Source organism: Eschrichtius robustus, chromosome 16, assembly GCF_028021215.1.
Source record: "Eschrichtius robustus isolate mEscRob2 chromosome 16, mEscRob2.pri, whole genome shotgun sequence".
Lineage (NCBI taxonomy): Eukaryota > Metazoa > Chordata > Mammalia > Artiodactyla > Eschrichtiidae > Eschrichtius > Eschrichtius robustus.
Genome location: NC_090839.1, coordinates 69,679,799 through 69,705,410, shown reverse-complemented (window position 1 = coordinate 69,705,410; position 25,612 = coordinate 69,679,799). Strand labels below are relative to the sequence as shown.

General features: G+C 43.5%; 1 protein-coding gene across 3 annotated transcripts in view; it reads right to left on the bottom strand.

Annotated features, from left to right (window-relative positions):
- The window catches only part of VPS35L (VPS35 endosomal protein sorting factor like), a 119,027-nt gene that overhangs the window by 80,956 nt on the left and 12,459 nt on the right, over positions 1-25,612 (bottom strand). For all 3 annotated transcript variants that reach the window (XM_068525177.1, XM_068525176.1, XM_068525178.1), the window contains exons 4-9: positions 25,453-25,575; positions 23,098-23,122; positions 21,102-21,178; positions 17,332-17,460; positions 11,227-11,311; positions 4,282-4,341 (exon numbers count right to left, since the gene is read on the bottom strand). In XM_068525177.1, coding sequence (XP_068381278.1) covers positions 4,282-4,341; positions 11,227-11,311; positions 17,332-17,460; positions 21,102-21,178; positions 23,098-23,122; positions 25,453-25,575 — 499 coding nt within the window. The remainder of the gene's footprint in view (positions 1-4,281; positions 4,342-11,226; positions 11,312-17,331; positions 17,461-21,101; positions 21,179-23,097; positions 23,123-25,452; positions 25,576-25,612) is intronic.

Here is a 25,612-nt window from a genome sequence, read left to right as displayed (position 1 = left end):
ATATGCAATATAAAGGCTTTAGGCTTTCCTTCCAGCTCAAGGGATAATTCAGGAAAAGGATTATGTTATGCAGGACTTTAAAATATTACAGAAAAAAGTAAATAAATAAAACTGTAAGAAAAAAAATGTTACAGAAAACTCAGTATTACATTACTTCATTTGCTCAATACAAATGTCTTAGGAACCAACTAAAAGTGGTATTCTAGGCTCCAGGCAGATAACAGCACATAAGAGAGACTCTGCCCTCATGAAGCTTACATTCCAGTGGGGGAAGAGACATAATAAACACAGAAAAGAATAAGCATGCAAACAAGATAACATCCAATAGCAGTCAACACTATGAAAGATATAAAACTAGGTATGGAATAGAGAGTGACCTGAGTTAATCTGGCGGGGGGGATTCATCAGACAGGGTGCCAGTCAGAGAAGGCTCCTGCAGACGCAGCATTTGAGCTGAGCACTGAATTATAAAAAGGAGCTAGCCATGCTTAGATGTGGAGGAAATGTATTCCAGGAGGAAGAAACAGCAAGTGCAAAGGCCCTGTGGTAGGTATGACCTCTGGTGTGGTCAAAGAACAGGAAAGCGAGCCAAAGTGGTGAGAGGAAGAAGGGGGGAAGCAGGCATCACAAACCAGGTCATGCGGGGTTGCAGCCTTGGTGAGGAGTCTGAGAGTTTTTCTAAGTATGACGGAAACTCCCTGAAGAGTTGAGCAGAGGAATGGCATGACATGACATGACATGACTTATACTTCAGTGCTTGAGCTGCTACATGGAGAACGAATTCAGAACTTGGAAATTAATTAAGAAGAGGCTTTGAGGTGAAAAAGAGCAAAGATATCTTCCTCTAGTTCCCACTTATTTTTCTTTTATGGTGCTTCTTTTTTCAACCCTAACTTCTGTGGATATTTTAGGAGGGAGGACACCAGTGACCCTAGTTCTCTTTCATTTGCCAAGTCTCTACCCTGGCAGTGAGAGGTCTCTTTACATAACAAGGCTTATAGGGGTGCCACGTCATCTTAATATGTGCCTGAAAGGCCAGTTAAGGACATTGCTTATCTAGATGCAGCTTACATCAGCCATGGAGAAAAACTGAAGATAGGAATGCCCCCAGTTGATGAGGAGAACCACAACACAATAAACCCAAGTTATTTCTCCCAACATGGAAATAAAATTGTTTTATCACTTAGAGTACATTGCCTCTTCACTCATATGCTAGATTAAGAAATGCTGGGGAAAAACTACCACAACTAGTAGCATGTACTTTCTGTGAACCCAAAGGACACTGGTATCTTTCTGAGCTCGTAAGAGCTATGCCTTAGTTAAAACTCCTGAAGGTAAAGGGCTCAAATACTAAGTTCACAATCTGAACTTGATACAAATGGAAAGACTGAGTACACACGACACCGGACTTCTCTCTCCACATAATTTCTTTAGGCAGAATTCTGCAGAGTAGGTTTCAAAAGCTTTCTTCATAATTACTGTTAAGAGTCATCCCCAACGTTACTGATGTTTTTGAGAAAAGTTTGCCCCTCTCCCTTGCAGGTTCTGGGAAGCAGAAAACACATGCAGATGAAGATTTTAACTGAAAGGGGGGAAAATGAAATTATTTTCAAGAAAGCAAAAGCCTGATTCAAGGTTAAAAAAAAAAAAAAAGGTATTTTGGGAGGGAAGAATTTAGTGATAAACGTGCTAATTAGTATATTTAGATAAGAACTAAAAGTGAACATGAAAGTAGCCTTTTATTTTGAATTTTTATAGTTTAGGTAGGGAGAAAGTTATTAGTAATTCTTCCTTAACTAGCCCTAAAATGTTGTTTGTATAGTTCGTGAAAACTGAGAGGAAGGAAAACTACTGCCGTAGGTGTAAACACAAATGCCCTTAGGGGCCAGTCAGGTAATATAAATATTTTTAAGCAGTTAGGTATACAACAATAGGAAGAAGTAGAACCTATATGAAGAAGCATTTAAAAAAATACTGTTATAGCCAAAGAAAACACCAATCTGGGTTTATTTCTGCCTGCAGGCTAAGAATTTACTGCTGCTGGTATAGCATATGGAAGAAAAGTTGGCTAGTGTAAAATAAATGCACCCGGGTTTCCCAACTCCTTAAGTTGACAGAGAAGGCCTTTCCATCAGGCTGGTCCCTGCCTCCAAGTCTTGAGAAGCCTAGAATGTGGGAGGAGCTGTTAAAAAACATCGCAGGGGGGCTTCCCTGGTGGCGCAGTGGTTGAGAATCTGCCTGCCACTGCAGGGGACACGGGTTCGAGCCCTGGTCTGGGAAGATCCCACATGCCGCGGAGCAACTAGGCCCGTGAGCCACAACTACTGAGCCTGCGCGTCTGGAGCCTGTGCTCCGCAACAAGAGAGGCCACGATAGTGAGAGGCCCGCGCACCGCGATGAGGAGTGGCCCCCGCTTGCCACAACTAGAGGAAGCCCTCGCACAGAAACGAAGACCCAACACAGCCAAAAAAAAATATTAAAATAAATAAATTAATTAAAGATTACTATTAAAAAAAAAATCACAGGTGTGATGTGGTGGAGGGGAGGGTCTAGAGCAGCACTGTCCAGTGGAAATATCATGTGAGCTGCATTCAAAAAGCTAAAACAAAACAGGTGAAATTTTAACAATATACTTCATTTAATCCAATTCATCTAAAATATCAGTTCAACATGTAATCAACTTAAAAATTAGTGAGATACTTCATGGTCTCTTATTTGTATTAAGTCTCTGAGGGACTTCCCTGGCGGTCCAGTGGTTAAGACTCCGCGCTTCCACTGTAGGGGGCATGGGTTTGATCCCTGGTCGGGGAACTAAGATCCCGCATGCCACGCAGTGCGGCCAAAAGAAAAAAAAAACGTCTCTGAAATCCAGGGTATTTTTTTTTTTATACTCACAGCACATCTCAGTTTGGACTGGCCACATCTCTGGTGCTCAAGAGCCCCACGTGACCAGTGGCCACCAGACTGGATGGCGCAGGCCCAGCACTAAGAACCAGGCTCTCGCTAGCAGGCGGCAGGGCTGTGGGCAAGTCCCTGACTCTTCCCCACTGGGTTTGCCCGCCTTCAATGAGACAAGGTGATTCCTAAGAGCTTTTCTAACCCTAAAGGTCTGTAGAGTTCTGTCTGTCTTTCTCTCTGAGAAATGTACATATTAAATAGTTTTTAACAATATATAGATATATTAATATAGATAGATAATACAGATAGATGGAATATCTATAATATAGATAGACGGAAGGAAGGTAAGAAAGGAAAAAAAGGAAAGAAAGAGAGAAAAGGAGAGGAAAAAGAGACACAGTGAAAGAGAGCAAAAGAGAGAGAAAGAAAGGAAGGAAGGAAGGAAGGAAGGGGGAAAGGAAGAGACAGAAAGGCAAGACAGATAAACAGACAAAAAGAAAAGAGGTCAAATTACGGGTACTGTCACATGCCACCTCTTCATCCTCCAGGGAAGTGCCGCTGCTAGAAGCAGAAGGAGGTGGGATGAAGGTGGAGTGAGCTTGTTCTAACTTGTACAGATGAGCGCGCCTTCCTCTCAGCAGTGCTAGGAACTTGAAAGGAGGAATGAGAGGGAAAGGACGCTGCTGCTGGGAGTTCCGTGCTGCTGGCCCCATCATCATCATTTATGTGACAAAAGAAATTTGTAATCTAGTTGTCCCGTCATAACCTCCTGAGAGTTTAAAATTGAGTGGCAATAAATTTAATGCAAACATCACTTGGGCATAGAATGTAGATTCAAAGCATCTGTTATTATTGATTTATTTGACATCGCTCCTTAATATAAAGTTGGTTTCATAAAGTAATTTGCTTCTGTTTTATGTTTTGTTTTTTTGGCCACGAGGCATGTGGGATCTTAGCTCCCCGACCAGGGAATGAACCTGCACCCCCTGCCTTGGAAGGCGAAGTCTTAACCACTGGACCACCAGGGAAGTCCCAAGTAATTTGCTTCTTAGGAAAAACATACAGGAAAAATATTTAAATGTCCAGCAGCAGAGAACTTGAAGTTGGTATAAAAGTTCAGCTGAATCTAATTGTAATACGTCTTCATTCTTGCAGATTCAAATTACTTGCCCAAATTCCTAGCTGGGCTGTTGGAAAAGCTAATGTTTTTTGAAGACTGAGATGATCAGAAATCCGTAAAGGCGTTTCTTTAACTTTTAACACACCAAAACAAACAAACAAACAAAACCTTTATTTCAGGTCTCAAAAAATCCTGACTTGATATAAACCTTCTAATCCTGACTTGAGGGCAGCATGAAACCCGTGGAAAAGCTAAGACATTACCTGGTAAGACGCTGCGGTTATCCATACACATGGAAAAGATGCGCTCGTATACCAGCTTTCCTGGGGAGAAAAGGATATATGGTGTCAGCATTGTGCCCTTCAGGAGCAAACAATAAATTAATGTTTGCTAATTAGGGACAGAGACGGTGGCATCGCCCGTATGAGCTTCTACTTGTGATAGTATGCTGCCACCTAGTGGGACAAATTTTTAGCCGTGATACTTTTTTAATTTTAGATTTTTAATTAAAAGAGGGGACTTTCTGCTCTAGGCAGAAAAGTGATCCTTCACTCATGCTAAGCAAAATAAGTCAGACAGAGAAAGACAAATACTGTATGATTTCACTTGTATGTGGAATCTAAAAAACAAACAAACAAAAAAGAACAAACATAACAAAACAGAGAGTCATAGATACCGAGAAAAAACAGGTGGTTGCCAGTGGGGAGGGGAAGGAGAGAAATAGGTGAGAGAGATAAATGAGTCATGGGTATGAAATATATGGTGTGGGGAATATAGTCAATAACTATGTATGATCTTTGTATAATGACAAATAGTAACTAGACTTATTATGGTGATCATTTTGAAATGTACAGAAATATCAAATCACTGTGTTGTGTAACAGGAACTAACATAGGTCAATTATACTTCAAAAAGAAACAAACTCATAGAAAAAGAGATTAGATTTGTGGTTATCAAAGGTGGGGGGGAGGGGGAATTGGATGAAGGCAGTGAAAAGGTACTAACTTCCAGTTATAAGATAAATAAGTGCTAGGGATGTAATGTACAACATGATACATATAATTAACACTGCTGTATGCTATATATGAAAGTTAAGAGAGTCAATCCTAAGAGTTCTCATCATAAGGAAAAAAATTTTTTTTCTATTTCTTTAATTTTGCATCTATATGAAAGGATGGATTTTCACTGAACTTACTGTGGTAATCAGTTCATGCTGTACGTAAGTCAAATCATTATGCTGTACTTCTTAAACTTATACAGTGCTGTATATCAATTATATCTCAATTAAACTGGAAGAAAAACCCCCCAGATTTCCTGCTTCTTCACATACTATGTGCCAAAAATGACCCACATCCCTATAGGATAAAAATGAGCTTGAATAGATTAGTAGCTGCCCCCTGAAAACTACCCAGTTTGCCACAGTCTCCACTGCTCCCTACTGTCTCTCATCAACAGCCTGCTTCACGCACTTACGTAATCTGCCTGGTACCTAGAAGCACTGGAATTTGAGATTCATCTAGGTATACAAGTTCTACAAGGGCAGAGATTTGTACCTGTTTTGTTCACTGACATTCCCAGTACCTAGATCAGTGCCTGACATATAGTGGGTGCTTCATCTTTGTTGGATGGATAGATGAACATATTTTAGGTTGTGTGGGTCAGAGATCACCATTGCAACTACTCAACTCTGCTACTGTAGCTCAAAAGTAGCCATAGTCAGTAGGTAAACAAATGGATGTGGCTGTTTCCAATAAAACTTTACTTACAAATACAAGTGTGCAGTCTGGACCTGGTCTACAGGCCAGCCTAGCACAAAAAGTTTTATGTATTCTGTACAAATGTTATTTTGGAAAATGCTATCAATATTCAAAGGATAAAAGTTACAGTTCTATTCATTTTCTGGACCTTCCCAAATCACCTTTGATGTTGAAAGTATTTTCCCATGCCCATTTTCCCCCACACAACCCCACCATTCAGGGCTACAAAGAACCACACCCCTTGTCCATACGCGGAAAAAGACAGGAGAGTTATAGGATCATTTCTGGTCAAAGAACATGAGATCAAATGACATCATCAAGAAATGACAGAATGCTAGGTTAACATGCAGGAAGCCAGCCGAGCTGAGAAGAGCCCTAGATGCCTCTCCCAGTGCGGACTACTTACATTACCATCACCGAAAGACACTTGTTAAAAATATCCATTCCTGGGGCCCACCTCAGAGCCAGTGAAAACGAATATTCTGGGGGGTGAAGACTAGGAATATGAATTTTGAATAACCTTAATGGGAAATTCTTATACACACTCAAGTGTGAGAACCATTGATTCAGGCAGGCACTGTGGGTCTCTGAGCTAAAACTTGCCTTAGGTGTGGGAATCTCTAACAACTGCCAAAAGCCTCCCTCCTCCCTCTAACCCAGGGGTTCTCAACCTTGGCTGAACACTCAGAGCACCTGGGGCACTTGAAAATATGCTGATGCCTGCGTCTGTTCTCAGAGATGCTAATGTAAATGATCTGGGGCGCAGCTTGACCATCAGAAGTGTTTTTAAAGCTCCCCAGGTATGCAGCCGAGGATGAGAATCACTACCCCAAACCATGGATTCAACTTAGAAGTTCCCAGGAAGCCTCAGGGACCAAGCTCCAGTTCTCAAAGTCACCTGCCTTTGTCCTCCTGGCAGGAAGAGACCTGCAGGCACGGGCTCCCCAAGGCAGCCACACCTGATGCCAAGACAGGCCTCCTCTGAGATGAGCACAGAACCCCCGGCATTGGAACTACATGCAGTTTACCCTGGCCATCACACAGCACAGCAAGCCACGCTGGGCAACCATGTAACTTCTCATACCTCCTAGAGTGCGTGGACCGGGCTTAAGAGAACCCAATGCCTTTAACTTCCTCCACAAAAAGCTTGCCATCTCTCCAAAACTAGCTTTCTTTTAAAAACGAAAGCACAATTTTTATATTTCACCTTCATACCCTAAGGCCTTTAACCACAAAACCATTTTTGGCCAAAAGAGGTTGGTGAATATTTGTTTTCCTTTGTTAAGTTAGTGGACAACTATTTTGAGAAATTAATACCTGACCCTAGATTTTCTTTCTTGATTCACTTTCTTATAAATCAAGGACACTAAAATAGATCAATAACAACAGTGACAACAGTTAACAGTTTCTGAGCACCTTACTTTGTGCCAGGCACGGCTCTAAGTTGTTTACACTGACCCTGCCAGCTCCTAGAAGAGGAAAGACATCATGTGCTTCCTACACATTCTCTCATTTAATTCTCTCCAGAAATCCCCAGAGGCAAGGCCTATTATGCCCATTTCACAAGTGAAGAAACCAAGGCTCAACTTCACACAACCCTGTAGGAGGAGAGGCAAGGAATGCAGGCAGAGAGACGCCAGAGCCCAGCTCTGTGCTCACTGCGTCCAGGGAAATCCCAGCTAAAGCACTGCAGTTGCAGACGCCTGGGGCCGTGTCCCGCATCCTTGCCCAGCAAGACGCTCCCGCCCTCGGTCAGCCTCATTCACAACCACTGACCACCTGCCCCCGTACAGCAGCACATCTTCCTGTGGAGCAGAGAGTTAACAGCTACACATGCACAATGGACCTCAGCACTCCGAGTTGCCACCCAAGCAAGGCCAGTTCCGCCCCCTTTTTAAAAGGTGAAAGCTGCTCATTAGCCCCAAAGCATAACAAAGTGTCCTCGAGCACCTGCACATGCAGGCTGCCTCGCCCTCCTGAGGAAAGCTATTCACAACAGATCTGAACAAGGGCACCTCTGGGAACGCTTTGAATAGGTAAAACATGCCCACCATTCAAAATTCAAAAGGCTGCAGGAGGTACTCAACGAAGTTTCTCTCTCAGCCCATCTCGTCCCATCCAGCTCACTGCTCAAGCCACCCTCTGAGGGTCCCCACTTTTATTAGCTCCTTGGGGACCCTTCTAATGTTTCTTTAGGCATACGCAAGTGAAAACAACCAAGCGCTCTAATTTTTCCTCCTTTCTTAAACAAAAGGGACCATACTCTATAGCAGTTCTGCATCTTGAGTTTTTCACCTGATAATGTACCCTGGGGATCTTTCCACATTGGAACGCAGCACGCCCTCACTCTCAGAGGCCTCCTTGTACTGCAGCATACAGACGTGCCGTCGTTTGTTTAACTGGTCCCCTATGGACCCTCACTTGGGTTGCTGGATGAATTCCCAGAGGCAAAGTTGCTGGGTCAAAGGTACACGCATTTGTAGTTTTGTAGAGAGAATTTCCCCCGTGAGCCAAGTACAAGAGAAATAAAGCAGGTGCTCTGACTGCAGAGAGAACTCAATTTGAGTCCCAGCTCTGCCACTCACTACCCTGGGGACTTGGACAAGCTGCTTTACTTCCCTGTGCCTCAGGCTCCTCATCTGTGAAGTGGGGATAATTACAGACCCTACCTCATAGAGCTGTTATGAGGACGGCATGACTTAAGATCACTAAAGCACCTAGAACAGAGTCAGGCCCAAGGAAAACCCTTATTTGCTGAGGATTTATCACCGTTATTCTCAACTCCCAGCCTAGCTAATTTCTGGGATACAGCAAGGACGGCAGGCATCTACACCATATCCTGGCCGGCCGAGGCATGGGACTGGGCCGCCACCACAGAGGCTGACAGAATGGCCGCCCCAAATTCCCACAAGGTCAATGTCTGGATCTGGCCAGGCTTGCGGGCTCGTCAGCATCTCAGAGCTGGTCTCACCCAGGGATGCTGACTCATGCCAAAGAAACTTGCAGGAGGCTGGCGAGGGAAACCAGAAGGCCAATGTGTCAACTCACCATGAGAAACAGAACTTTCAGGAGAACCAGACACGGCCACTGGCCTCCCTCGCTGACTGACACCCTCGCTCCCTGAAGGCAAGCTGGGTGTGAGGACAAGTCAAGGCCCAAGGGGTGTGCGATGGATATCTGTTCTGAGAGCCTTAATGCACCCATGTGTCCTGGATCACTTTCCCCCATCCCCACCGCCTCCCCGGGGCCATGCCACCCTCATTTTTCACCTGAAGTGCTGCATCGGCCTCCCAACTGGGCCCCCCGCCCCGTTCCACCCTCGCCCTGCAGTCTAGTCTCAACACAGCAGCCAGAGGGAGCCCATTAAAACCCAAACTGGAACTTGCGTCTCCTCTGCTCAACACCCTGGGCGGCTCCTCATGCCCTCGGGCTCAAAGCCCCAAGTCCTTCCGATGGCCTACATGGCCCAGCAGGCTCTCTGGCCACATCCCCACCCCACTCGCCCCCCTCCAGCCCCCCTGGCCTCTCAGTTCTCCAGACCTGCCAGGCCTGCTCCCACCCCAGGGTGTTTGCACTGGCTGTTCCTTGGTCATAAGCCGGCCCCACGTTGCCAGCGTACGGCTCATCTCTCACCTCCTTCAAGCACTTGCCCACACACCAACTTCCCAGCGAGGCCTCCTCCGACCCCCCCCACTTAAATAAAAGCGCTGCCCGCTTCATCCTGCTCCGGTTTGGGTTTTCTTCACCCGTAGCACCAATCCTTGTCTAACACACAATCGGGTTTACTTATTTGTTCTGCGAATCCTCTCTTTCTGGCACAGCCCACGAAGGCAGGGATTTCTGTTTCTCGTTTGCTGACCCAAACTCAGCACCCAGCAGAGTGCCCAATGCCACCCTCCCGGATCATCTGAACCCAAAGGTCCCGTCTTTTGGCCGGGACATCTCTTCCTTCAGCCCAGTTAGCTCCCATCCCCCTTTCCTCTGGCAACAGCATCACCCCTTCTCCTCCGGGGCAACCAGCTCTGGATAACCCGCACATTTCAGCCCCCAGATCCCGTAACTGGCTCAGGGACTGACGTGTGATCCAAGCCAGGCCAATGAGATGGAATTCCAGGACTTGTGTTGGAAAGCGAGGATAAGAGTTCCTTCCTTGCCCTGGGACTACTAGCAGCAAAACTGATAAAAGCTGAGGACACCTTGTGGAGCTTAAGAATGAAGCCAACCCAAGAAAAAGTACTAGGAAAAGCCAAGGTCCTGAAGATACTGTTTGAGTTCCTGAATCCAGCTATACCTGAAGCCAGAAACTACCCCTGGCCTTTTCAACATAAGCCGATAAATACTCCCCCTTTTTCCAAGAGGAAATGAATGAGTTAGGTTTTCTATCACTTATTCTAGCTAATACACTCAGGTCCCCGGTCTCCTGCACAGAAATAAATGGGTCTCTCTGAATGACATTTCATTTTCTGACACATTTGACCTTTCAATGGGTCACAGGCAAGGCTTGCCAGGTTGGGAGCCCATTGGTCCTTCCTTGGCAAGACAGCAAAGGTCTGTTCCGACCTCCGATGTGTTCAGTTCTCAGAATGACTGTCTCCTAGTTCTTGTGGGGCACCTCACTGCTGAACGTCATATACAGCCTACAGGCTGCACGGTTTGAGCAAACTGCTAATGGCATGATGTTCTGGCCATTGACCATCACCAAGCAGCATGGAGACCTCCTGTTTCTCCAAGGGGCTCCTGGGTAATCTCTTCAGTCTAAACCTCTCTGCTGGGCTCCCGAAGATCATTCGGCCTGAGGGGTGGAGTGTGGGACAAGGGGCGGCCACAATGATGCAGGAAGACCTCATAGGAGCTGCAGCCATCATCCATGGGGCAGAGAACAGTGGCTTGGACTAAGGTTTTAACAGAGAAGACAGAAAAATGGACATACTGGGGAGAGATTGAGGAGGCTGAATTGAAGAACCTGGTGATGGGCTGGACATGGGGCACAGGGGAGAAGACTCTCAGATTTCCAGCGTGGGCACGGGGGTACATGGTGCCGCCATCCCCTGAGACAGAAACCCAGCGCAGGTGGGGAAGGGCTGGGAGGAGAGGCCAGGTTCAGTTCTGAACAAAGTGAGTTCCAGATGCCATGAGCTGGCCAGCGATGGACCGAGGCTGGTCTGTATAAGACGTGTGCTCCCCAGCCTGCCTTGCTTCGCTCACTCGCCTCGCTAGCCTATCAGAAGGTTAGAAACACACAATTTAAAATTCTTTCAAAAACAGCACCCACACCCTTGCTCCCCTCATTAGAGCAGGGGAGCAAGGGTAGGGGTGGGAGTTTTGGTCTCCCTCGTGACTTACCTAGTAATTTAAACCACAGCAGAACCCAATTTAAAGCAACTCTACCATCCAACTTCTGGCAAAACAAACGTACTTCTTAGATTTGAAATGAATAAAACTAGTACTTACCAAATGTATCAAGTATGTCGGTGATAAGGACAAATTTGCTTGGGTAGAACTGAATAACACTTGTGTCCGAAAGAAGCTTTGAACACTAGAAAAAGAGAAGAGAAAAGAAAAGTCACTATCACGTCTGACTGGGTTGGAACACTCCAGGCCTGGAAAATTGAGGATTTCCACAAACAAGTGCAAGTGTATACCATGTGCCAGGCCTGGTGCTAGTCACTGGAGGTATAATGACAAGCAAAACCACCGTGCTTTTGACAAAGGGAGTCAACTCTGCTCACAAGAGAGCCTCTTAATGAAAGGCACCATCACCTCCCTCAGGAAAGCCACAACTCAGGAATCTTATCCAGAGGGTCTGAACTAGGGTCAGCACTCGGTCACTAGAGAAGTCAACCAGCGTCCCTGCTGGTGACTCCATCTTTTCAGCATTGCCTCCTCTGGTTTATTTCAGAATGGTCTTGATTCTTAAAGGTTCTTTTCTATGAAATGACCCCATAGGCAAATCTCCAGGGTTTCTTTCTTTTTTTTTTTTTTAAATTTTTTATTATTTATTTATGGCTGTGTTGGGTCTTCATTTCTGTGCGAGGGTTTTCTCTAGTTGCCGCAAGTGGGGGCCACTCTTCATCGCGGTGCGCAGGCCTCTCACTATTGCGGCCTCTCTTGTTGCGGAGCACAGGCTCCAGACACGCAGGCTCAGTAGTTGTGGCTTACGGGCCCAGTTGCTCCGCGGCATGTGGGATCTTCCCAGACCAGGGCTCGAACCCGTGTCCCCTTCATTGGCAGGCAGATTCTCAACCACTGCGCCACCAGGGAAGCCCTCCAGGGTTTCTTAAACTAGCATCTATTATTTATACTCACTCTTAAATTTCCTTCTAAAAGGAAACGTGACAAGCTTCAGAGAGTTACATGTTTCTCTGGAACTGTGCTCTGCAAGCCAAGAACATTTTGGCTTGGCAGGGAATTCCTCAATCCCTCTGCCATCACTCACGCCAGAGGGCCATCGAAGTGTTCAGGCCTCATAATGGAAGATGGCAGCCACACAACGTGGCCCCGAACACCCCAGATGAAGTCATCTTGTATAATCAGAAACAAAAATCTATCTCTACTTTGAAGAACTAGAAGTAATGCCCTGAAATCTTTGCAAATTCAGAAGTCTGGATAAGGAACTAGATAACCTTGCCATATTTTATCAGACAGGAAAAATGTCACGTTAAAAAAAAAAAACCATTTGGACATTTAGAAACGGTCCTTTCATATGTATGCGCTTCCAAAGTGCACAGAATGGCTAGAAAGTTCATCATATCAAGATGTAGGCTGACATGTGTTTTCAGTTTGGCTTTGTTACACAATATCTAAATTATTACATCCATCAAGTTTCTCCTTAGCATTATGTAACTAAAAGTAAACAATGTGTCTAATTTGTAAAACATCCTCTCATAGCCCAAATGTTATTTGGGGATTGGAGCTGAGGGGAATGTAAGCTGTTAAAACAATGGCAATGACACCAAATGTGGCATTTGGATGTACACAGAACTCCATTTCCTGACACCTTGCTTTGTGTTTTTCACATGCCCTTTATGAGAGCTCCAACTTAAACAACTACCCCATGAGATTTCAGGGCTTGGAAAAAACAAACAGTTCTGAATCCTAGAGACTGTTTACAATACACAGCTCTTGGTTCCTAGGGAGGTGACATCTCCTGAGTTCCTACCCAGAGCCCCTCAGAGATGGGTTACTGCCCACTGGTGAGGTGAGAGGGAGAGAGAATTCAAACAGAAGATTTCAAATTAAACACAGCTGGCGCTTCCCAACACCTGTGCATTGATTCGTCTCCCAAGCTGGTGTCACAGAACGTGTGTTTTATAAAGACAAGAGGAAGCAGAAAAATTTTTTTAATCCAAAGTTAAAATCATAATAGTGTCATAAATTGAAGTTACCTTTTAAATCACTACCTTGAAGATTCCACAGTTTTTTGTAAAGCTTTGGTGCAGTTTCCTAAACCAATAAAAATCAGGCACCCCAGGGTATGTGTTAAAAAAACAGATTCCCTGCTCCAAAATCAGTATTTTCAACAAGGGCCCCAGGTGACTGCTGCACTGAAACAAGCCCAGGACCCACTGGGTTCCTGAGATCCACAATCTGTACCACATTCTGAATGAAATGAGCATTCTACAAACCAAGGGTTCTCAGTTTCGCAATCATCTGCGGAGCTTTGTAAAATAACAGTGCCTGGATCCCACTCTCAGAGATTCTGATTAAGCTGGTCTGGGGTGCAGCTTGGACATCAGGATTTCTTAAAGCTCCCAAGTGATTCTAATGTGCAGCCAAGGTTGAGAACCATTGTTATAAACATTTCCTGAGCAACTAAATGATAAATTACTCTGCCTGAAATACTTGCTATCGAATTTATTAACACTGTGGAAAAAATACTAAAAGAATGTTTTTCATTTGTTTCCAATTAGCAATATTCTAGAAGGAAACTAGCAGTTCCTAAAATTAAGTTGGAATTAAAAACCAAAAATTTGAACCGAAGCAAATGGATAAATTAAAAGATAATCTATCGTTCAGTATAAGAAAGTATGACTAGATGGATGGATAGAAGGAAGGCAGGAAAGGAGGAAAGCAGACTAATTAATCAGAGGACAATTACTGCCCACAATATATATTTTTTAAATCCTAAAAATCAGTAAGAAAGGTACAAATAACATAATGGAAAAATGAGCAAAAGGAATCAACAAAAGGCATTTTACAGAAAAGGAAACCCCAATGGCCAATAAACATGTGAAAAGATGCTCAATCTTATTATAATCGGGGAATTGCAAATTAAAACCACAATAAAATATGATGTTATTACCTCCTAAATTGGAAAAATTAAAATAGAAAGTCTGCTCATTCCAAATGTTGGTAGGCCACTGAATAGCACAGACTCTCACACTCCCACTGCTACTACAGTGCAGGCTGGCACAACCACTGCGGAAAATAACTTGGCATTGTCTGGAAAAGCAGACAAGGCACACATCCTACACCAAGCAATTCCACTTTTAGGTATGGGCCTTCATCTAGAGAAACACTTTATTTGGTCACCAGCAGACGAGACCAGCGTTCACAGCAACATCGTTCATAATAATGAAAAAAGGAAAAAGAAAAGAACCAAATGCCCACAACAGAATGAATGATACATAATTTATGCATCAGTAGATTAACTCTACTTCAGATGGCAAATCTCTCCAACTGATCTATAGGGTCAGTACAATCCCTATCAAAATCCCAAAGGTGTTTTTTTTTTTTTGGTAGAAATTGACAAGCTGATCCTAAAATTTCATATGGAAATGCAAAGGACCCAGAAAGAGCCAAAACAATTCTGAAAAAGAAGAACAAAGTTAAAGGACTTATACTACCTCGTTTCAAAACTTACCATAAAGCTATAGTAATCAAGTGTGGTACTGGCATAAGGACATACCTATAGATCTATGGAATAGAATTGAGAGTTCAGAAATAAACCCTTACTTTTATGGCCAATTGACTTTTGACAAAGGTGCCAAGATAAGTCTTTTCAGCAAATGCTGCTGAGACAACTGGATATCCATATGGAAAAAAATAAACTTAGACACACCATACATACAAAAAAATAATTCAAAATGGACCATATAACCTAGATGTAAGAGCTAAAACTATAAAGCTTCTAGAATAAAACACAGGAAGAAATTCTCACAACCCTGGGTTATGAAAAGAATTCCTAGATACAACTCCAAAAGCATGTGCCAAAAAGGAGAAAACTGATAAACTGGACTTCATTAAAATTAAAAACTCCTACACTTCAAAAGATACCATTATGAAAATGAAAAGACAAGCCATAGACTAGGAGAAAATACAAGTAGATCACATATTTGATAAAGAACTCATATCAAGGATAAAGAATTATTACAACTCAACAAGAAGACAAACAACCTGATTTTTTAAATGGGCAAGTCTTGAATAGACAGTTCACTAAAGAAGATATAAAAATGGCCAATAAACATATGAAAAGATGCTCAACATCATTAGTCAGTAGGGATATGCAAATTAAAACCACAATGAGATACCACTTCACACCCACTCAGATGGCTATAATCAAAAAGACGGACAATAACGAAACGAGTGATGGAAAAGATATAGAGGAACTGGAACCCTCATACACTGCTAGTGAGAATGCAAATGGTGCAGCCATTTTGGAAAGCAATTTGGCCATTTCTCAAAAAGTTAAACATAAACTTACCATATGACTTAGCAATTCCACTTCTAGGAATCTATCCAAGAAAAATGAAAATATACGTCCACACAAAGACTTGTATGCAACTGTGAACAGCGGCATTATTCATAATGGCTAGAGTGGAAACAACTTAAATGTCTATCAACTTGTTAATGGATAAGTAAAATGTGGTTATGCATGCAGTGGTATACTATTCAGCAGAAAAAAGGTACAGAGTACTGATATTACAACATGGATGAACCTCAAAAACATGGTAAGTGAAAGAAGCCAGATGCAAAAGATTACATAATGAGTGACCCCATGTACATGAAACGTCCAGCAAAGGCAAATTCATAGAGTCAGAAAGCAGATCGGTGGTTTTTCTGAGGCTGAAAGTGGCAGCAGGGTTTGAGTGCTAACAGGCTTGAGGAAATTTGGGCAGGGGGTGGGGCGGGGGGGCGGTGGCTATGAAAATGTTCTAAAACTGCATTGTGTAATCGCTGGGCAACTCTATAAATTTACCAAAAACATCACTGAATTGTACATTTACAATGGTGGATTTTAGGATATGTAAAATATCCTCAATAAAGCTGAAAAAACAAACAAAGTAAAACCTTTCTGCAAAGGAAATAAGGGAAACTGCTCATTTCTCCATATTCTGTACCTTGACTAGCTTTTTTGGATAAAGAAGGCAGTCTTTAAAGCATTGAAAGTCAAATAGTTACTATTAGCTAGATGTAGAGTTAATTAAACAGTTTCATGATTATTTTCTTTGGGAAGACATGAATCAAATCTCCTCCAGATGTAAAACTCTTAGAAGTCACAGTTCTATACCACAATACTCTATGGAGAGATGTTGCCAACAAAAATATTTTGAAGAAGCTCTTGTTAGTTTAGATATTCTCTCACTTGAGCCACTCAGCAAGCAGCCTCCATCACATGCCTGCAGGATGAGAGAACCCTTCTTCACAGTATTTGCTTTGTCAACTAACAACAGTGATGGAAGGGAAAAGGGCTTGGGTTTGCCTCTGTCATGAACACCAAAAAAATAGCACCTGCCATACAAAGTGTCATCTTAAAAGACTTCAAGTACCCAGTGTAAAGACTCTCAGAGTAAGAAAACAAATGTCACATTCCCATGACAATAAACAAGAATGAAATCCTGTCCTTCTGAACTAAAATGGCTGTTCAGAAATTCTCTATTAGCTCTGCTCTGAAAAGCATAATGCATACATTATTCCTTTTATAGTGTACTTCTGAGCACGTTTTGCCAAGACAGGATGATCTTAAGAGTCAAGAAACAGAATAAGCTGTTTTCCCTCTGGAACTTGCTCTTGTGATCCAAGAGTTGTCATGGATTAACAAATTCATCAACAAAGAGGATTCAACAAACATACCTCTCTTAACACTGTATATACATTTTCTTTGTCACATCATTATGCAGAACATGACCCCAAAATGCATATATCAGGGACACACAACCATTAGTTCCAAAGATACAAAGAAAATCTGGTCAAGGAAACCCAAAAGACAGTTGATCAATCTTTAGTCTACACAAATCATAAATGTGTCAGGGGATGTAACAGGGCCAATGAACTGCACAACCCAGGGGGGACATCAGGAATTCTGTAATCTAGGGTGAATTTCCTGGAATTGCACAGTGCACAACCTATGCAGCTGCACATGGTGGCCCTGGGATTAGCCATCTCATAAAAACACTGACTCATAATTATGGCCTTTCACAGGAAGTACGTGAAAATAGAACAGATGAAAAAATTAGGGTAAGACCCTGAAGGCAGGCCTCTGAAAACCTTAATTATCCACAAAGGAATTTTACAAGGGAAATTCTGGGAAAAAAAAAAAAAATCACTCGACCTGACCTGGATGACTATTTTTAGAGCCTTCACTTTCTGGTCCGAGGCCCAGGCGTCCTTCAGCGACTGGTTGAGCTCCTCTATGCGGTTCACATAATCCTGTTGAGTCAAATTCAACAGCTCCTTTTGGGATCCCTGTGGGCAGAAAGTAGAAAGATACAGGCACAGAAGAAAAAACACTGTTGGACTCCCCCCTTGCCCCCATGAACAATACTGAGTATTAGCTGAGTTTTGGTCTCTAAGTTGTCCTCATATCCTGACCAGGATTGATAGTTCTGTCTTGTAATCAAAGAGGTTCTTTGAGTTTTCTGCAAAGACAGCTAGAGGGTAGCGATTGAAAAACTGGCCTTGAACACAACTCAGACCTGAGCCCATTCCCAGCTGAGCCACATTCTAACCGTATGATTCTAGGTGAGCTGCTTTCCTCCCTGAGTCTCTTCTGTGAACAGTGATAACAGGACTTACCTTATTCAACCAATAGTTATTGGGGGTTATTGTGTGCCAGGCAAGTATGGTATACCAGATGCCCCAGATACAAAGGTGAGCAAAAAGACACTGTTTCAGCACTAATGGAGTTTAAGGTACAGAGGACAAGATGGACATTAATACAAACTGAGACAAATGCTCGGGGAAACAATTCTACAAAGACACATATCATAGTTCTCTGAATCTGAGGTGCCCGTTTTAAGAAGCACAACTGTTTTATGTACCACTAAGGAAGAAAAAATGCCGATCGTGGACATGCACCAATTGAGAGACACAGTCCAATTTCAGGGATATTCAAATGTTGGGGGAAAGGTTCATCTCAGAAATGGACTCTAGAATGGTGGTCAAGAATGGTTTCCTGGAGGAAGTGATGCTTGAAACAAACTCTCTCAGTGGTGTACAGGTGTTAACTAGGCAATGGAGGGTTGTTAACTAGACCAGGGAGAGAGCATTCAGGACAGAGAGCAGACCCAGCAAAAACCCATGGCAGAAGAGGGCAAGGTCATCACATGGATGAAATATTATAACATATGTAAAGACCTGGCACCAGCCGGCACACAGTACATGCTCACTAATCCTTGCCTACTGCTAAGATGCTGACTGCACAGCTCACAGGAGTGAGGGTCATGCTAACCCACATGAGGAGACCAGGAACCGAATCTTTTTTATATGAATGTTGCCTGGAATCCAAAGTAAAGAACTCCTTTTTTTTTTTTTTTAATTGAAGTATAGTTAATTTACAATGTTGTGTTAGTTTCCGATGTATAACAAAGTAATTCAGTGATACATATATATACTCTTTTTCATATTCTTTTCCATTACAGTTTATTACAAGATATTGAGTATAGTTTCCTGTGCTATACAGTAGGTCCTTGCTGTTTTTCTATTTTATATATAGCAGTGTGTATATGTTAACCCCAAACTCCTAATTTATCCTCCTGCCCTTTCCCCTTTCGTAACCATAAGTTTGTTTTCTATGTCTGGAGCCTGTTTCTATTTTGTAAATAAGTTCATTTGTATCATATTTTAGATTCCACATATAAGTGATATCATATGATATTTGTCTTTCTCTGTCTGACTTACTTCACTTAGTATGATAATCTCTAGGTCCATCCATGTTGCTGCAAATGGCATTATTTCATACTTTTTTATGGCTGAGTAATATGCCATAGTATAAATACACCACATTGTCATTATCCATTCATCTGTTGGACATTTAAGTTGCTTCCATGCCTTGGCTTTTGTAAATAGTGCTGCTATGAACACTGGGGTGTATGTATCTTTTCGAACTAGAGTTTTCTCTGGATATATGCCCAGGAGTGGGATTGCTGGAAGAACTCTTTATTAAAGGAATACAAGTAGGAGGTTCAGGAAATCTGAACTGATCCCAACTGGTCACTTGAACTGTGAGATAGGATCCTCCCTGCCCCTCTGCTGTAGGAGGAGCCACGTGACTAGTTTGGGCAAATGGGTGGTGAATAGAGGGGTATGTGTCCCCTCTGGGCTGAGGCAGTGAAAAGTAACTCTTTCTTCATCTCTGCTGTGACAACCCTGGAGCCATATGTTGAGATGGCAGCACCATGAGATGGTGGTATGTCTGTCACCTACACTGGACGAGTAATGTGAGGAAGAAATAAACCTTTGTTATATTAAGCCACTGAGATATGGGGGTTCATTTGTTACCACAGCACAACCTAGTCTTATCCTGACTAATATGCTATGTTAACCTGGAAGCCATGGGGCAGCCATGTGCTCCTGTGAGCAGGGAGAAGCAAGGAAACCAGTCTGCAGAAAAAAAAAAAAAAAAGGAGAACTAGAAAGAGTCTGGAGGCTACATGGAAGCAAGAGACACAGAGGACAGCTGCTGGGGTTCTGGGTGGTTTTTCAGTTCCCGGTTCCAGGCCACTGTGCCCTTGGGTTCAGGGTAGTGCCCCAGTATCCTTCAATACAGTCCTTATTTTCCGTGTAAGCCAGCTCAAGTGACTTTCAGATACTCCACAGACAAAAGAGCTTTGATAAAACCCTTAGCAATTCCCTTCCTACCAGCCAAGGTTGACTGACGACACGCAGACTGAGGCTCTCGGGCGCCCTAATTCAAAATATGTCATTTCTGAATTGGAAAATAAAATATTGGAGTATTAGGCTCTGCTGAGCACCTAACAACTCTGGTCTTAGAGCTGGAAGGACCCTGAAACTGGGGCAAGATGCAGGACAGAGCAATGGCGACTGCCATTATATGGACCTCTGTGGATTTCAAAGCATTCCCATTCAGCCTACACAACTATATTTTTTATCCCCATTTTACAGATGAGGAAATGGGTATAGGAAGATGAATGCCCAAGGGCACCCTGTTAATAAGCAGTCAAGCTAAGGCCTCTAGACTCAGAATGGTGACGGTGACAGCAGCTAACACTTGCAAAGCATGTACCATGTGCTGGGTGCTGGTCTAAGCACTTCACACACATTAACTCATGTAATCCCCTGTAATCACCCTAAGAGGCAGGTACTAGGTAGCACCCCCACTTCACAGATGAGTAAACTGAGGCACAGAGCTCAAGCTCTTAAGCACCTTGTCCCAAATTACAGAATTACCAAACAGTAGAGCCAGGATTCAAACCCAGGCAGTCTGGCTCCTGAGTTTGCCCTCTTAACCCCCATGTTATGCTGCCTCTCTAAATGATACTCCAGAGGATGCAAACTCACCGTCTCCAGGGGCCAGGCTAGTAATGTTTATGAGTGAACTGGGCCAGGGAGGACCATGCAACCTGGACAGTACACACCCAGGTTAAATGCAAGAATGTGAGCCCCCAGTTAGGTGGAATTTAAGAGAAGTCAGAAATCTGGATTTTTACGTTTAATTTACTAATTTTTATGAGTTGGCAAGAGTCATGTTCTTTAAAAGCACGTGCAGGCTAATTGAAAGAGTTCAGCAGCTGAGCGACCATGCGCAGCCTCTGCAGCAGGCATGACCGTTTTACACTACACGAGGCGGCTTCCTGGGAAATGGCTACCGTTGGCTTTCACAGTTAGACCCTGTCCCCAGACACCCGGGGTTTGCTCAAGCATCACAGTGAGAAAAAAGCCTTCAGAAAACCAGCCCAAGGAAGGCTCCTGTGAGCTTGACCAGCCGCGCCACTGGCATCTTTCCCTGGATCAGTTGGTGCCTCAGGAGGACTGAACACAATGCGCAGCTCGAGAATTAATCAGAGAGCAGCCACCGAGACTGACCTCACCTGGCAGAAGCACGGGAAACCCCGCCCCTTCCTGGATTCAACAACTGACTTGCTCACCTCCTCAAAATCATCCAGCTCCTCCAGCCTGGTCCGAACCTTCTCCGACATTGCGGATACGGCAGTCCCAGCTTTGCCTAAACAGAATGGATTCATGTCACACAGGTGGCTTTCCTCTGTCACCAATACCCCCAGAGGAAGGCATCTTTCACTCTACACTTCATCATGAATAAAGAGGCTGGGGAACAACTTCATTACAGAAAACTCCCTGAGATTTTGAAAGCAACTTCCTTACGTAACCAAAGTTTCATCAGAAACATTTCTGCTTAGGAGCTGCCCAGGGGAGTGCAGTGGGCCAGCCTCAAAAAGGTTCTGCGACATTTGATATTTACAAACTTTTCACTGAATCATTTGTTTATTCCTAAAGAAAGGCGGTCCAGATAAGGATGCCAAAAATCCGTCATTTAATTGTTTTCCACAAACAAAAGGCCCTCTCAGGCTCATATTCACAGTGCAGAACTGTGGTACTGACAACTAACAAAACAACAAGCCCACTGTCTGTCCAGAGGTGGAAACACTAGGGCTTCAAAGCCATCTCTTCAAGCAAACAGGACTAGTGAGCCTCCTTCCATCATCCGTAGCACAACTCTTCCCATCAGCAGGGAGCGGCGGGGAGAGAAGGAAAGGACTCCAGGCCACAGGCCGGTCACAGGACAGGGCTCTCTGGCCAGTTGGCTGCTGCCCTCCAGAGCCTCCTGTTTCAGAACCCTTTCTCCATCTTAAGGGTGTTTCTGTTCTAGACCAGAGGTCTCCTTGCTCCTGCCTACCGAACTCACTCTCAGAAACTAAAGTTTACTCTTTTAAGGCACTGGTTTCTTAGCTCTGGTGTTAACTCACAGATTTGTCTGGGATCAGCTGAGAGCATGGTACAATTATTTAATTACTAACAACTACTAAAATTAAGAAGTTTCCAAATAATTTGATTTTTTTTTACCTTACTTCTACTTTTCCCTTCGTTTTGAAATATAGTACAGAACATGCATATATGTACATTTTAACAGATAATTATAAAACCTTTGTAGCCACCACCCAGATTGTACACTGTCTTGCTTCTTTCATTCACCACTGACTTTAGTTCATGAAGTTTACCCCTATCATTGCATAAAGCTGTAGCTCACACATTTTCACCACTGTTTAGTATTTTCCATTGTGTGACTACATCACAGTTTATTTCTTATTCTACCGTCAGTGGATGTTTGGGTTGTATCCTGCTTGGGGCTATGAACAATATGCTATAAACATTTCTGTGCATGTCTCCTGGTTCATATATGCATGCATTTCTTCAGGGTAGTTTCTCAAACTTTTACAGGAATCACTTAAGGATGTGTTAACATGCAGATTCTGATTTTTACTAGGTCTGGCAGGGCCTGAGACTCTGCATTTCTAATGAGCCCCTGGTGACGTCAATGCTGCTGGTCCTTGGACCACACTTTAAGAAACATGGATTTGGGCAGAGCTGAAAAAATGCATTCTATAAAAGGCCATATACACATATATATATATATTCCTCAGGTGACTCTGCTGAACAGCTAGTTTGAGACACCCTGGTCCAGACTGTGTCTTGGCACAAGAAATTGAGAACTGCCGTATTCAGGGACCAGTGGCTGATAAGACTGAGTGTGTGACTCCCCTCACCGGTGCATCTGTGTTTTCACAAGGGATAAAGACTTAAGGCAAAGGAAAGGATCTGTAGAAGGGAGAATTTCAACCATTTCCCAGCCAGTGAGGAGGCACACAGACGGGAGACTACTGCTCTGTAATCCCAAAATCAAGCACTGAGTTTCTGTTTTCCTCCTAGTAAACTCTTTGGTCTTTTTTTTTTTTTCATTCGTCATCTAAATATGTATTTTGATTCTACTAAGTCTATACATAATCTAGGAAATAATAGCTTCAATTGAATTAAACTTCAGGATTGGATGTTTTTTTCCTTTGGAAAATTATATTAAAGGTAATGGGAGAATTCCCCATCAAAACAGTAACAACAGCAAAAACTCACCTTTTTCAGATCCCATAAAAAGATTCTGCAGAGGCAAAAAATATATGTTAATATTTTTTAAAACTTACTGGATCCTGTGACAAAAACTTTATTGTTCAAGCAGCACTAAGACAACATGATCCATCGTTTTCCAACAAAGCCACTTATTTATCTAAATGAAAAACAGAACTATTTATTCAAAGGAAGAAAATACAGCTCACTAGAAACTACTAGAGATTCAAATTTCTACTCATTTCAGGACTCTCAAAATGAGCCAACAGAAAGCAAAATTTTGAGACAATGGTGGCAATGTGAAAGCATTTAGCTTACTCTAAATCAGGGTTTCACAACCTCGGCAATATTGACGTTATGGGCTGGAAAATTCTGTTGTGGGAGGCTGTCCTGTGCACTGCAGGATGTTTAGCAGCACCCCTGGCCTCTACCCACTAGATGCCAGCAGCACTCCCACAGTTGTGACAACCAAAAACGTCTTCAGACATTGCCACATGTCCCCTGGGGAGTAAAACTACTCCTGGTTGAGAATCACGGCTTTATATTAAATCAGTGCAATCAGAAAACAGTAAGAAAAAAAATTAAATAGTCCAGCAATTCTTCCACCATTCTGCTTAACAAGTATAGACTCTGGGAGAAGGGAGCAGAACCTTCCTAGTCGCTACTGAGTTCACCCCTTCCTCCCTGCTCACAGCCCCGATTTTTGATGGGTGCACTGTGTATAGCCCATGACTACCTTCAAGACAAATGTAACTGGACATGTTGAGGGGACTCCAGGAAGTGTTCTTTTTTTTGGCCGCACCACTCGGCATGTGGGATCTTAGTTTCCCGACCAGGGATCAAACCCGAGCCCCCCCTGCAGTGGAAGCGTGGAATCTTAACCACTGGACCACCAGGGAAGTCCCCAGGAAGTGTTCTTGAATGAGAGAGGATGCATCCCACTTTCCCCTTTCCACCTTCTAACAACTTGGACATGAGGTAACACCGAACATGACAGAGCAGCAGGACAGAAAGAGCTGGGTCCCTGATGACTTTGGAGCTCCACAGAGTCCTGGACTATCTGCCTCTAGACTTCTTTCCGGTATGAAGACAGACGAACATCTCTCTTCTTTAGGGAGGGCTTCAGTTACAAGCTAGTCCTTGATGACATAAGCATTAACCTGCTTTCCCCGGTTGAGCGACTTGCAGAGTACAAGGTAAGCCTCGGGCACTAGCCAACAACTTCACCTAGTGAGCGCCACCCAAAGAAACAGTGAACTTCCAGCCCTGGCAGAAAACCCACCAATGCGACTCCCTGAGCAACAGTAAGAAGTTAACCTTCTTCAGGATGGCATTCTCCTCCCCTCGTAACTCTCACCTCCCCCAGAGACAGGACTCTGCGGCTCCAGTTCTTTCTCTGAACTGTGCCTGATCCCCGATTCTTAACACATTTTTTGAGAAACCGATTAGCACGTTTTCTCCCAACTAACATTGACATAATAACTGAAACTTACAGAACCTCGGCGTTGGGGCAACATAACTGTGATACTGTGATTTATAATAAGAAATATATGTTTAGTCTTTGTCCCAATTCCTGGCACAAAGCTCCTAACCCTTGGAATTTCCTAGGTGAGAGAACAATCCAGGAGTCTTCTGTTCTTTTTAGGAAGCACTCTCCTGTGATTTTTTGGAAGCACCTAAGGATGGAGGCTGGTTGTCAGGGGAACCAACCACATGATTAGAGGGTGGACACTTTCAGTCCCACCTCCCTGATTTCTGGGGAGGGGAGAGGGGCTGGAGGTTGAATCAAGCACCAGTGGCCAATGATTTAATCAATCATATCTATGTAAGGAAGCCTCCAAAAAAACCCAAAAGGACGGGGTTCAGGGACCTTCCGGGTTGGTGAATCAGAGCACATCCACATGCTGCCGTGCTGGACCCCAAACTCCATGGAAACAGACGCTCCTTTGTTCAGGACCTCACCCTAGGTATCTCTTCATCTAGTTACTGGTTCATATCCTTTAATATCCTTTGTAATAAACCAGTAGTCTAGTCAGTTCTGTGAGCCACTCTAGCAAATTAATTGAACCCAAAGAGGTGGTCATGGGAAACTCTTATAGCTAGTTGGTCAGAAGGCAGGTAACAACCTGGACTTCTGATTAGCATCTGATGTGGGGACTGAGCCCTTAAGCTGTGGGATCTGGTGCTCTCTCCAGGAAGACAATGTCAGAATTGAGTTGATTTATAGGACACCCCACTGGTGTCGAAGAACTGCTTGGTGTGTGGGGGGGAACCTACACACTGGAATCGGGTGCAGAATCGTAATAACAAAAAGAACTACTGAATCTGAAGTAGACACTGGGAGAAAAGTATACTGGTACTCACAATAGAGAGCTTTTCCGTGGTAGTGTACCGGGCAAGGATTTCTCCTCGTTTGCTGGCCCAAGGCTCAAAATCTGATCCTACAATGGAGTTATCATCTCTGTCACGTTTCTTTCTGGAGTTGTCCTAAGAAAAGGCAAGACAATCTCTTCAGCAGCAATTT